Source organism: Mastomys coucha, unplaced genomic scaffold, assembly GCF_008632895.1.
Source record: "Mastomys coucha isolate ucsf_1 unplaced genomic scaffold, UCSF_Mcou_1 pScaffold14, whole genome shotgun sequence".
NCBI lineage: Eukaryota > Metazoa > Chordata > Mammalia > Rodentia > Muridae > Mastomys > Mastomys coucha.
The window spans coordinates 99,996,726-100,010,801 of record NW_022196896.1 but is presented as its reverse complement, the minus strand read 5'-3'; the positions used below and the strand labels follow the sequence as shown (position 1 = coordinate 100,010,801).

The window sequence follows — 14,076 nt, the reverse complement described above, 5'->3', positions numbered from 1 at the left end:
TGCACTTGTCATTCCTGCAGCTGAAGCAGGCAGGAGGGAATCACAGAACCTTCAGTGAAATCCTGAAACACAAAAGAGGTGGAAGGAAGGCTAGATCTCTGGGTGAACAGAAGGATGGATGGATGGGATCAGTGGATGGATGGGTGAATGGATGGATGGATGGAACGATGGATGGAAGGGTGGATTGTAGGTATGTATTGGAAATAAGATGGGTGGATGGAAGGATGCTTAGATAGGTGAATAGGTAGCTGTGTAGATGGATACACAGCAATTGACTTTTAGGAACTGGATCACATGGCGATGGGGGCTTGGCAAGTTTTGCTGAGGGCCATTAGGCTGGAGACTTGGGGACAAGTCTTGCAGGTCAAGTTCAAGCACAGGGTGCTGGCTAAGTTTCTCTTGCTAGGGGAGCCCAGTCATTTCCTCTTCAGTGTTCATCTGATTGGACAAGGCTCACCCACACCTCGGAGGGTAACATGCTCTGCTTAGAGGCTGTTTTAGTTAGGGTTTCATTGCTCTAAAGAGACATCGTGACCAAGGCAAATGTTTAATTGGGGCTGGCTTACAGTTTCAGAGGTTCAGTCCATTATCATCATGGCGAGAAACATGGCAGCATATAGGCAGGCATGGTGCTGGAGAAGGAGCTGAGAGTTCTACATCTTGATCCAAAGTCAGCCAGAGGAGACTGCATTCCACTGGGTGGAGCTTGAGCTTATACAAGAGACCTCAAAGTCCAACCCCATAGTGTTGCACTTCCTCTAACAAGGTCACACCTCCTAAAAGTCCTACTCCCTGTTGGCCAAGTATTCAAACACATGAGTCTATGCAGGGCCAAATGTATTCAAATCACTACAGAGTCCATTACTAATTTAATTGTTAATCTCGTTTCAAAAATACCTTACAGAGGGCTGGAGAGATGACTCAGTGGTTAAGAGCCCTGACTGTTCTTCCAAAGGTCCTGAGTTCAATACCCAGTGACCATAGGCTGGGTCACAATCATCTGTAATGGGATCTGATGCCCTCTTCTGGTGTGTCTGAAGACAGTGACAGTGTACTCATATACATAAAATAAATCTTAAAAACAAAACAAAACAAAAAAAACCTTGCAGAAACAGAATAGCATTTGACCAAACATCTGTGCACTGTGGCCTTTGCATACCTCCAGGCTTGAGCCATGGGCAGGGCTCAGTGAACAGATGGGTGACCCGGAGCCTGGGGAAGAGCCAGGGCCTGGAGTGGTTATGGCCAGGTCAGGTGCACACTGCGGCTATGTGTGCATTTTCCGACCCAAGTTCTAGAGGAAAAGGCCATTTAGATCCCAACAATGTGGTTTCCTGTGTTCCCAAGGCAGGAAGCCACCCCAGCCCAGAGCTCTACAGCCCAGCTGAGACAGAGCAGGCCACAGGAGGGGTTGGGGTGCAGCTCCCCATGATGAAATAATCAAATGCTCTTACTACAGGGGCTCTGCTCCTTCAGAGCAGGGTAGGTAGGGCAGGACTTCTTGGAGCTTTAGGCCAATGGGCAGTCTCCAGTGTCTCACGTCAGGGATCTGGCACAGGAAGGCATTGTAGGTAGATCTAAGGCTTTGGTGCCCTCCAAAGGACCCGGGAGGCCACAGTTGACCTTTCTTAGGAGTCTGAGGGAATCTGGAGACTGGAGACAGCAGGTTTTTCTCTGCTCTGTCTTCTCTACATCCCAGTGCCTCAAAGAAGATTAGAGAATTGTATCCCAGGAGGCTGTGCTACTGCCAACCTCCAGGCCACCTTTCTAGGGCTGGAATGAGAGGTCCCCTCCTTGGATGGAGAGGGCTGGTAGTTACTGATATGGGGTATCTGACTGTCTGTGCTACTGTACTGAATTGCTCAGTCTGTCATTTGGCAAACAGCACTTATTGCTAAAGTTCTAGGCCACAAGTCCAAGACGAAGGCGCCAGTCCTGATAGCCAGGGAAGGGTCTGCTTTCTTCTGGGCCTCCCAGTTGCTGATGCCCCAGGGAGTCAGCAGGGGGCAGCACTGTGTGGCGCTAAGGTGGAAGGTCTCCTCAGCACTGTTCCAATAGACTTGGGTTCTAGCACAGGAACCCAGCAGGGACACATTCAAACGACGGTGCTGGGACAGACCAGCATGGGTAAAGCAGGCTGTCAGAGCTGGGGCAGGACTGGGGCCCATCTGATCTGGCCTCCTAAGGCCAGGAGTAAGGCAGGTGGATGAGTGGCTCACCCTGGGCATGGGGAGGTGGGGGTGGGGACTCTGGCCCCTGGAGAGCTCTGATGACAGCTGCAGTATCTGGGGCATTCTAAGGAAACATTCTAAACATTGAGCCACCAAGGGCCATGGTGGCATACTAATGCCTTTAATCTCAGCACTCTAGAGGCAGGGAAGCAGTCGAGTGTGTGTGTGTGTGGGGGGGGATAATTATCCAGGGGATAATTATCCAGAGGGCCATTCTGAACTGGGCCTTGAAGCAGATATATGAGTTCACCATTCCCTGCTTGTTCCTTGCAGGCTCAAAGGCCCACATGGGAAGGTTGGTGTGGCAGGAACAGATCCTTTGTGGGTACTGACTGGGGCAGAGGCTAGACCAGGCTATGGAGAGGCATCGGTTCTAAATAGGAATGTGGTGTAGTCTGTGTGCCCATGCCTACGCTGCAGCCATGAAGCAAAGGGAATCAGGAAGGAACAGGGTCCCTGTATTGCACTCAGGGGCCTGACTCTCACCCTAGGTCTGGTTTCTTAAACTTTTGCTCCTGGGTCAGAGCACCTGAGCAGTAGGCAGCAGGAGGAAACACTTATTTTGCTCATGGTTTCAGAGGTGTTAGTCCATTGTGCTGGCGTGGCTCCAGAGGCATGGCTGGGCAGAGCTGTTCTGTTCATGCTAGCCAGGAAGAGGTGGACGGGGTACCCGCCTATGGTATCTTCTTTTGTATTTCATCTCCTTTCCATGGGATGGGGTACCCACATTCTCTCTTCCTCCCTGGAAGTCTAGACGGACCCAGAGGCGTGCTTGAATGACCCCGGGCGCTTCCCAATCAAACAAAGTTATTAATGAAAATTAACCAGCTCAAGGCCCAAACTCTTACAGCTCCAGCCTTTCCCTATAACATTGTGTGCTGATGACTAAGGCTTGATGAGCAGCTGGGCCTGATGACAGGCAGGTGGGGGGGGGGAGTGATGGCGGCGGTGGTGAACAGTCAAGATTACTCAAATCAGGGCAGGAGAAATGGCTCAGCAGTTAAGGGCCCTTGTTGCTTTTCCAGAGGACCTAGGCTCAGTTCTCAGCGCCCACATAGGAGCTCACAACCATTTCTAACTCCAGTTCCAAGGGATCCAACTCCCTCTTCTCGCCTGGAAAAGCAACCAGGGATAAACATGATGCACAAAAATATATTTGGATAAGATAATCGATACACATAAAATAAATAATTAATAATAAAACAGGTTACACAAATCAGCCCTATCAGTATAGTGTGTGTGTGTGGGGGTGTGTGTGTGTGTTGGAGTCGGGGTGGGGTCAGCAGAGGATGTGAATCCCCCTTAGAGTTGGCTGTCACACTACCTTTTTGTACCATCCTGAATGTTTCATTGGTCTTGGAGAGGCCAGCAACAAGGGCTGGCCAAACCTTGAATGACATCAGGAGAGAGAGAGAGTCAATTTAGACAGCAGGACCACTGTCCCCAGAGAAGACCAAAGATAGGTGGCCAAGAATGTGAAGGAGGCTCCTCTGGAGGACGAAGAACTCAGTGGAACTGGGGACAGGTGTGCTGAGGTGGAGTGCCATGCTTGGGGACTTGGCCCTGTGTGTTGAGCTTCTGCCTCTGAGGTGGGGTAGAGACAGTCACATGCAGGGACTTACCACATTAACCATGCAGGGAGCTCTGGGCTACTGTCTTGCAATCAATTGACTGCACGTCTCCACTTGAGGACACTTGCTGAATGTCTGTCTATTGAGAGATTCCTATGGTCCTACAGCAAGGCACTGCTAAGGGTGCTCACCACCGTGAATGCTAGAATCATCCCAGGCTGTGGTCATCAAGTCACCACTCAGAGACCTGCCTGGAAAAAGGGAACTCTTCTATCACATAAGTGCCTGGTTCTGGATCACAGGAGGGTCTGCTGGGCCTTAGGTGATGTATGAGCTCAAGCATTCGGTGCAGGCAGATAGCTCAGCTGGAAACTACTGAGAGTGACTTTAGATTGTGAATTGGTCAGACGAGGAGATGATGGGGGTACCAGAAAGACGGAAGGAAGCCCACCGTAACACGTGCAGCCTGGAGAGCCCTTTAAGAGGTGACAGCCTTGAGTGGATCCCACCAGCTAAGAGGGATTGGACTCGCTAAGGCCTGGGGATAAGGGAGTGAGCTTCAGGCTGCCAGAACAGCATGTCCAAAGGCCCCGAGGGAGAGGAGAGCTTGCTGCATCCTGAGAATGTCAGAAATGTGGACACTGGAAGAAGACAAGAGTCCTAGTCCCCCGACTTGTCCCTAGCCCTAGCGCTCAGATTGGGGGTTGAGAGGCCCAGAGGACTCAAGATACTGTTGGTTGAATGTGAGTCGAGGGAGGGGCTCATGGTGCAGGGGAAGACTGAGTGTGGGAGGGGATTAAATGATAGGGGGCACAGAGCCATGGGGAGATTTTCAGTAGTTCTAATTCAGTAGACACATTTTTTTTCAAGTTTTTGTTGATTCTTTGTGAGTTTCACAACATGCACCCCAGTCCCGCTCATCTCCCCCTCCCCTCATATCTGCCCTCCACCCTTGTTACTTCTCCCTCAAAATAAAATAAAATAAAATAAAATAACCATATAATAAAACAAAGCATAGAACCTCTCATCCTGGAAGCTGTAGTGTGTCACAGTGTGTCCCACAGTACATCCCTCTGTCCACACATCTTCACTTGCAGATGTTCGTTGGAATGAGTCATTGGTCTGCTTCAAGATCTCTGGCTTCTGTGACACCATCAATTCTGGATCCTAATCAGGACTCCTCCCGGTTGTCCTGTGGTTGCTCTGTGTCATGGAGATCCTGCCACTTTTTGATTAGCAGGACAGCCTGTTCACCTGATCTAATTTGTACACAATTGATGTACATTTTGGGGTGGGCCAACTCAAAGCCCTGCATCTGGGCCCTGGGTGGTAGCTGAGCTGGTCACCCTGCTGGCGCTCCCTTATCTGCACCGGCAAGCTCTCCCGCACTGCTTAGTCTAGCCTACTCTATTGGCAGGAGGCAGGGTCAACTCTCCTACTGTCAGGCTCTTGGCCAGCTTCCCTCATCCATAGCCAGCTCTGCTGTGTTCCTAGTTGGGGCACGGGTCAATGGAGACTTACTCTTACTGGGTACCAGGTACAGGAACGGTAGAGTGGGACCAGCGGTAGTGAGTGTGTCTATCTGTAGTCTATGGCCAGCAGTGGGGGTGGGGTGGAAGTAGGGGCTGGGGGGTGTTCCAGGCTCAAGGCAACTGAACGGAGGTTTCCTAAGATCCCTGTCCCAAGGAAGGCAGGAGGGTGATATGGGAAGGGCGCTGGTGTGAGGGGAATACCTTCTGCAAGGGAACTGCCACTTAGGGTGGGGAGCCAAGCTCAGGGACTCCGGAAAAGGCAAACGTTAGTGGGATGTGGATGGCGTGGTAGGGCATATGTGCCTGCGGGCAATGGCCCTGAGCTGCTTTGTGGGCTGCCAGGGTTGGCACAGCCTTGCTCAGCCCGTGTTGAGTCACAGGCCTGAGCTGGGCCAGGACAGGGTGCCAGTGACCAAGGTGACATCCAGGCCCTACCTTGCTGGCCTGGCTGGCTGTGGGTAGCTCCAGAGCCTCTATGACTGTGGAGGGGCCTCTGAACCTCTACCACCAGGCCCGACTACTAAGAGTGGGTGGCTGAAGCTGGTAGGGGTGAGGTAGGACAGATGATAGAATAGGAGCCTGCTGCCCTGTTTCCACTGGCTGGGCTCTCCTGTCCCAGCCAACCTAAAGACTAGGAGACCCAAATCAACCCAGCGCCCAGGTCAGAGGCCCTCAGCCACCCCTGAGAAGGGCTCCTGGAACCTCCTACAAGTGCCAAATGCCCCGGGGGTGGGGCAGCCAAACAGGGGACATTCCTGGCTTCTGGAACCTGATAGGAAATTTGATTCCAGCTTCTGTGGTGGGAGGGAGAGCAAGTTCTCCGAGTGTGTGTGTGTGTGTGTGTGCATACTATCATGCAGGAAGGAACTGTGTGTGCATGCACACGTCCTGTGCCACAGATCCCAGAGTCTCTGCAGCATGGGTGTGTATGAAGCTCCCAGCATGGTGTGTATGTGAATGTGTGTGTGTATGTGTGTGGGGGGAAGGGGGAGGTCCCAAATTCTGCATGTGCCCGCGGGTGTACCCGGGCCTCTGGCCTAGGGGAGTGCACGTGTGACAGGCCCGCCTGCTGTTGAGTGTGAGGGGAGAGGCCCCTCGCTCCTCTGTGCCGCTGGCACTGGGCCTGGGTCCCCACCACCTCAGCCTGGCGGGGCTCCAACGGACTGCCTCGGGGTACGCACCCGGGCTCCCCGTTCTTTCTCCCCCACAGTCCCCCTCCCTTCTCCTTGTTCCCCCCTCCCCCTGGCGGGCGTGGAGGGCTGGGGTGGGAGGAGATTGCGCCTGAGTTTCCATTTCATACCTCGCGGCTAAAAACTTTCTTTCTGTCTCGCTCCCACAGTCTGCAGCTTCTCCTGTCATCGGAAATGCCAGGCCAAGGTAAGGGGCAGCCGGCCGGGGGTAGGGGCGGGCTAGGGCGGGCGGTGTAGCTGCTCTTTGTTTATGCAAAGCCCGGAGCGAGGGTCAAGGTGAAGGCCAAAGCCGCGGAGGCGCTGCGGGGGTCCTGGTGTCGCCATGCACTGCCTGCATGGCCCCACTCGGCCAGCCTGGGGTAGCCTGGTCCGCTGCTTGACAGAGAGTGGGGGGCGGGGCCGTGGAGACTGCTACCCATTCTTCGTGGGCCAGCTCTCACATTTGGGCGCTTAGTTTCTCCAGTGTTTCCTGGCGGGTCTTGCAGGAGAGGGAAACTGAGGCAAGAAGACAGGAGCGATTGCTGGGCCCTGATTGCTCAAACGTCTTTTCGGCTGGGCAGAGGGGGTGTGGAGTAATGGGGTGTACGGAGGTGTGTGTGTGTGGTGGGGTGTGTGGAGGTGTCATGAGTCAGGAAGGAAACTGCTGGCAGGTGGCTCAGTTCTGTCGCGGGAAGTTCGAGCCTTACTAGATAGAACTCTCCCTGCTCTTTCCCAGCATCTGCTCAGGCTGGAGGCTGCCCCACACCCTCCCCGCCTTCCACCTGCCCTTGCCATATAAACTTGACCTCTGGCAGGAGCCCAGGTGAGAAGACCATGGAGCCTTCAGCCGGGAAGTTAGGCACAACGTTTGTGCCTAACTCCCTCGGGCTTTATTTTTTTGTTAGTTGAGTGATGTTAGGTGTGTCAAGGCTCTAACTGAAGCTGTTTCATCCCAAGGATACGGAGGATTAGAATCCCAGCTCCCAAAGCATTGCGAGTGTTAAGTGAATTAAAGACTGTGAGGCTCAGCTAAGCGCTAATGCACCAGAAGTGTTCAAACAAACAAACCAAACCAAACTAAAACCTAGTACTAAGGAGCAAGCAGGGCCTGGTTGGGAGGAGAAGGGGCCTTTGATGGAATGTCAGGTCTGGGAGGGGTCTGCCCCTCCTGTGAGATCGTGAATATGCTGTGAGCACTCCCTGAAAGGGGTGCACTTCCCTGACTGTAAACTCCTGGTTGTGAAGACCCTGTGTCTTGCAATAGGAATGCAGGCTATCTGTTGGGTTGGCTTTATCTTTGGGGTGGTATGTGTGTTCCCCCCATTTTCCTCTTCATTCAGTTCATCTGGGACGGAATTCTCTATCTTTAACCTCAGAACCTTCCAAATGGATTGCTCTTCCCAAATGGATTGCTCTTCTTGTCTCCTCTCCGCCACCTTCCTGTATTGGGGTGTTTCTTAGCAGAACTGAACATTTGTGCTCTGCAGTAGGCCTAAGCTTCAGAAAGTACGTCCAGTATGTGCAGTATGTGCGCTGTCATATTTTAATCTTGTAATCCCAAAGGACAAGAAGATCACGTTGCTTTACAGTTGGACAAACTGAGTCACTAAAAAGTGCGGGTGTGGTTCCTCTGTCATAGCCTTTTGTGCCCGTTGGTTGTCCTTCCCTGTCCACTGGCCCGAGTTTCTCCCTCCTGACCTGCATTTCTCTTAGTACCTATCTCTTTAGTACTCACGCGGGAGACACACGAGGAGGCTTGGGTGATGAATTTACTCTCAGTGAAAAGTTAGTTGGGGGTTTGGTGGCTCAGAAGGATGTGACAGAGGTCCCTTGTTCAGACAGATACCAAAGATGACTTTTAGGGGTGGCCACCTACCTGGCTTCTCACCTGTGCTGGGGGTGCAGGTACCCCAGGCTGTAGCGGTCTGGCATTGCCCAGCCAAGGAGACCAACTAGAGAAGGGAGAGGCTGGGCAAGGCCCCTCCATACAGATGGAGCTTTTCGTAGGATTTTCCTCTATAGGAAGTGGAACCTCCTGGTGGTGTGTACTCCACCCAGCTGGCAAGGCTCTCCCCAAACCACAGCTCTTGCTGCAGCCCTGCCTCTTCCTCTGGCCGGGAAGCTGAGTTCTGTACTGTGGGTTTGTAGCTAGATCAGCTTGATGGGCATCTCCTCCATCCGCTGCTTCTAGAGGATTCACCAAGCAACTGGCCAGTCCTCTGCCTGCACAGGACACTGCTCTGAGGCAGCAGAGGATCAGACAGGATTAGTCCAGCATGAGTTCTTAGAGGAGTTGTGTCCCATGGAACCCAGAAGATGTCCCTGGTACTGAAGGAGGAGAAGAGCAAATGCAAAGGCCCTGGGGTGAGGCGAGCTTGCAGGAAGGTCAAGCGCAGCAGGCTGGAGAGTTTAGAACACTGGAAACTGGACTGGGCTACCACTGTGAGAGGCTGTGTTGTGCAGGGGGCAAGGACAGGCCCGAAGCTGCTAGTGGCAACCACCCAAGACTATCCAGTGTCCAGGCTGCTGGTGTGGCATTCAGAATCACGGGGTGGTGGTGAGCAAGGGGCTGGCTGGAGTGCCTTTTAAGGTCCAGAGCCTTGCTAGTGGGTGGGATGCTGGGTGTGAGAGGGAATGGCTGACTCATAGGTCTTTGGCCAGAGTGACTGGGGACATGTGGCTTCATTTACTGAGCAGAGGAAATGTGGGAGAAGGTTCCTTGAAAGCACGGTGGGGATTTTCCTTTGTTTTGTGTCTTTTTCCATTTTTTTCTCCCTTCTCCCCATTGGGGAGTTTTCTTGCTGGTTCTTAATTCATGCTTTCTAGAATGTTCCTGTAGTATGAACCTATGTTTGGATGAGGCCGGGACATGGATAGACAGTAATACAATGTAGCAAACCTCCCTACATTTAGAAGATCAAAGCAGAAAAAAAGAAAACCCATTAGGTTTCACACTGTTTCAGAGGATCTGGAGATGGAGAAGGGCTTGCTGGCCAGCTGTAGGCATAGAACAGCAGCCAACATTGTTTTCACTACTACTAAATCATTATGAGAGACTGAACGCAGGGCCTCAAACATGCCAAGCAAGCACACAACCATTGAGCTACATCCTTAATCTCTCCCTACTTTTCTTTAAGATACTGCTGTTAAGGTACACCTTGGACTCTGTTATAGCTCAGGCTGGCTTTAAATCTACCATCCCCCTGTCTTAGCTTATAGAGTAGCTAAGATGGTGGGCGTGTACCTGTAAACAAAGGCCCATGGGGGATACTGAGATTCAAACTATATCAGAGGCTGGCCTCAGCTGCCCAGAGAAAAGGGCCAGGCTAAGGGATTCGGGGAGGCTGCCTGAATGGCAGAGTACATTTCTGATGATATAATGTATCATGTTCCCTCACCAGCATCTGCACAGGGCTTCCCAACATGCAAGATACTCCCATTCATTTTCACAGCCTGGGTGGTGGGTGAGGCTCACAGTCACCCTATTTTACATATCCACCATTGAAACCTAGCAAGGGTGGCCAGTGGCTCTCTGGTACTTCTGTATGGTGGGCTTGTACCAGGGTTGACCAGGTGAGAGGGGACCAAAGAATGAAGGCAAGCAAGAGAACCAAGGATTTGGGAGAGAAGGGGCTGGAATCTCAGTATGGTTTTCCAGTTCCTGTTAGATGACAATTTTCCCTCAGCTCCTCTCTCTTGTGCCTCTTGGGGTTATTACCTGTACCCCATTTTTCTCTGCTGTGGAGGATTTTAACTGAACCAGCATTTGCTTCCCACTCTTTTTTTTTTTGTTTGTTTGTTTTGTTTTTCAAGACAGGGTTTCTCTGTATAGCTCTGGCTGTCCTGGAACTCACTCTGTAGACCAGGCTAGCCTCGAACTCAAAAATCCACCTGTCTCTGCCTCCCAAGTGCTGGGATTAAAGGCATGTGCCATCACTGCCCGGCCTTCCCACTCTTTTTTATAATTTTATTTTTATATGTGTGGTGTTTTGCCTGCCCATATGTCTGGGCACTACTTGCCTGCCGTCTGGAGGCTAGAAGAGGGAATTGGAGCCCCTGGAACTGGAGTCAAAGCTGGTTTTGAGCCACCTTGGGACTTGAATGCAGGTTCTGCAGAAACTCAGCCACTGTTCATAACCACTGAGCCATCTCTCCAGCCCTGCATCTCCTCTATGGTAGATTTCCTCTCTGCTGTTCTCTTTGCTCCCTGCTTTCTTGTATTACAACCTCCCTTGTATTTATGTGTTGCTATTTTAAGTATAGTTTTAGAGTTGCAGAATTGCAGAGGTACTGCAGGGAGTTACAGAATTTTTCTTTCTTTCTGGTTTTTGGTTGTTCAAGGCAGAGTTTCTCTGTATAGTTCTGGCTGTCTTGGAACTCACTCTGTAGACCAGGCTGGCCTCCAACCCAGAAATCCACCTGCCTCTGCCTCCCAGGTGCTGGGATTAAAGGCGTGCGCCATCACTGCTACAAAATATTGAACCCAGGTTCCCTGATTCCCTGATGGACTTGTAAGCAGAACCTTGCTGTCCTGTGGCTCCAGATCAGATCATGGATTCTCCTAGAAGAATGCTCTTGGTTCCTGGTAGGTCAGATGGAGTTACAGGAAAGCAGCAGGGCCTGGGTGTACCAGTGCTGGGCAGCTGACATTTCTCACCTGCTTGCTTCCCTCAAGTTCTCTCCTGTGTTTGGGCCAGGCCCAGGAGGGGAAAAGACCACACCAGTGACTTGGTTTCCTCCCCAGCTGTGATGGTTTGTATGTGCTCGGTCCAGGGAGTGGCACTATTAGAAGGTGTGGCCCTGTTAGGATAGGTGTGTCTCTGTGGGTGTGGGCTTTAAGATCCTCACCTTAGCTGCCTGGAAGTCAGTAGTCTCCTAGCAGCCTTCAGAGGAAGATGTAGAACTCTCAGCTCCTCCTGCACCATGCCTGCCTGGATGCTGCCATGTTCCTGCCTTGATAATAGACTGAACCTCTGAACTTGTAAGCCAGCCCCCAATTAAATGTTACCCTTATAAGACATGCCTTGGTCATGGTGTCTGTTCATAGCAGTAAAACTCTAACTAAGACACCAGTATACAGAGGGCTCCAGTTTCACGTTTAAGCTCCAAAGGAAAAGGTAATCCTGTAAGGAACCCACTTTTACTGCAGCCGCACCTTCGATGCTAGGGCCCTCATTAACATACTCACAGCCTTCCCTGTTGGAGAAACCAACTCCCCAGCCACCAAGAATAGCCTAGCGGGAGGCAGCTTGTGGCCCCAGGATCAGTTCATGGCTCTGAGCCTGGTGGAGTGTATAAGCTCTTTGGCCTCAGAGATAGACTATTGTGTTTCAATCCCGACTGTATCAGTAATGCTCACTTGTGTGACCTTTGACAAGTCTCTCAACCCATTTCCTCATCTGTAACATGGCAAGTATTATGGTATCTATATCGTGTGTGTGTGTGTGTGTGTGTGTGTGTGTGTGTGGTGTGTCTTACGAATACTGAGAGAGATAACCCAACTAGAATGCCAAGCTCAAAATATAGTGCTCAAGAAGTTATGAATATTGACTCACTTTAATTTATTCTTCCTACTGTCTCTTACCTCATGTAAGGGGAAGGGGAGACGAGAGCCCAGACCAGCCAGCCGGCTGAGACAATGATGTCTAGACTAGACATTTGCACACGTGATATCTCCTCTCCTCTCTCTCTGTCATCAGGGAAGAGCATAACGCCAGCCACTGTGTGGCTTTGACTGCCTATTTGTGACACCTAACGAACACAGCAGCCATGGCTTGAGTACGGATGTTGGAATCATCTGCACACTTTGACGCAGATACCTGGGCTGTGGTGTGTGTGGTGTGCATGGGGTCTGGGGTTCTTAAAAAGTGGGCAACTGTGGCAGGGCTGGTTCTAGCCAAACTTGGCATGGCTTTTTTTTTTTTTTTTTTTTTTTAGCACTTTCGCTCTGAGATGTTTGCCAGAGAGAAGTAAAAGCATTTTTGCATAGTGGTGAGTGTACGAATACTGAAGTCATGAGAGACCCAAACTGGGGAAAACTCAAATTTTACACCAGTGAACAATGGGTGAAGAAATGGTGATGTAGTCGGCAGAGTCAAATTCCTGGACCTTAGAAAGTCATGGACTTAGGCTGGGGATGGGGCTTGGTTGGGAGAATGCTTGTTTAATGCAGGAAGCCCTGGGTTCTAGCCCCTGCACCTCATAAACCAAATAGTGGTGCATACCTATGATCTCACCACTGTGGGGGTGGAAGCAGAAGGGTCAGGGGTTCAGCATATCTTCATTTACAGAGTGAGTTTGAGGCCAGTCTAGGCTCCATGATTTCTTTACTTTTCTTTCTCCTTTTTATAAGATTTATTTATTTTATGTATATGAGTACACTGTTGCTATCTTCCGACACACTAGAAGAGGGCACCGGATCCCATTACAGATGGTTGTGAGACACCATGTGGTTGCTGGGAATTGGACTAAGGACTGCTGGAAGAGCAGCCAGTGATCTTAACCACTGAGCCATCTCTCCAGCCCATACCGTCCTATTTCAAAACAAACAAAATGAAGGTATGGAGGAGTCTTACACACAGGGGTATAAAGGAGCCCCAGAGACTTAGTACTGACTGAGAGAAACCAAACTCAGAAAGAGTGCACGCAAGTTGGATGATCTGTTTTCTTATAGATGGGCAGGATTCCAATGATAAGGACTATCCCAGTAGATATTGGGAGCAGGGTCACCAACTTGGGGAAGAGGGTCACCTGATAGTATGAAGAGTGCGCGGGCAAGCAGAACTCTTCAGCTATCAACCTGCACTTATACCTGTGGAACCTCTTGAGCCCTCCTGGCACCCAGGAGGCAGAGTCAGGAAGATTAGAAGTTCTCAGAAAACCAAACCAGGGGGCAGGAGAGATAGGTCAGCCAGCAACATGCTTGATACACAGACATGGGGCCCTGAGTTCAGACTGTCAGTGCTCAAGTAAAAGATGGGCATGGTGGTGTGTGTTTCTAACCCCAGTGCTGGGAAGTAGAGGCCGAGGGATCCATACAGCTCTTGGGCCAGGCAGTCTAGCCGATGAGCAAGTTTTAGGTTCAGTAAGAGACTCTGTCTCAAGAATGTAAGCTGAAGAGGCAACTGAAGAAGATAACTTCTGCTTTCCAAAGCCTATTGATAAGTATTGGTTTTCAAATACTGGAACCGCCTTATCTTCCTGAGATGAATCTCATTTGGCAGTGGTATATAACTCTTCTTATATGTTATTGGATGAGATCTGCCAGTGTTTGGATGAGGATTTTGCATCTATATTTATGAGACATTGGGCTCTTGTTTAATTTTCTTACAGTATCTTTTTTTTTAAACAATTTTATTTTTATTTATTTATTTATTTATTTATTTTAGTTTTTTTGAGACAGGGTTTCTCTGTGTAGCCTTGGCTGTCCTGGAACTCACTCTGTAGACCAGGCTGGTCTCGAACTCAGAAATCCACCTGCCTCTGCCTCCCAAGTGCTGGGATTAAAGGCGTGCGCCACCACTGCCTGACTTCCTTTTTTTTCTTTTCCTTTCTTCTTTTCTTGTCTCTTCTC

General features: G+C 50.7%; 1 protein-coding gene across 7 annotated transcripts in view; it reads left to right on the top strand.

Annotated features, from left to right (window-relative positions):
* The window catches only part of Tns1 (tensin 1), a 218,521-nt gene that overhangs the window by 49,190 nt on the left and 155,255 nt on the right, over positions 1–14,076 (top strand). For all 7 annotated transcript variants that reach the window (XM_031367908.1, XM_031367905.1, XM_031367910.1 and 4 more), the window contains exon 3: positions 6,674–6,711. In XM_031367908.1, the coding sequence (XP_031223768.1) occupies positions 6,674–6,711 (38 nt within the window). The remainder of the gene's footprint in view (positions 1–6,673; positions 6,712–14,076) is intronic.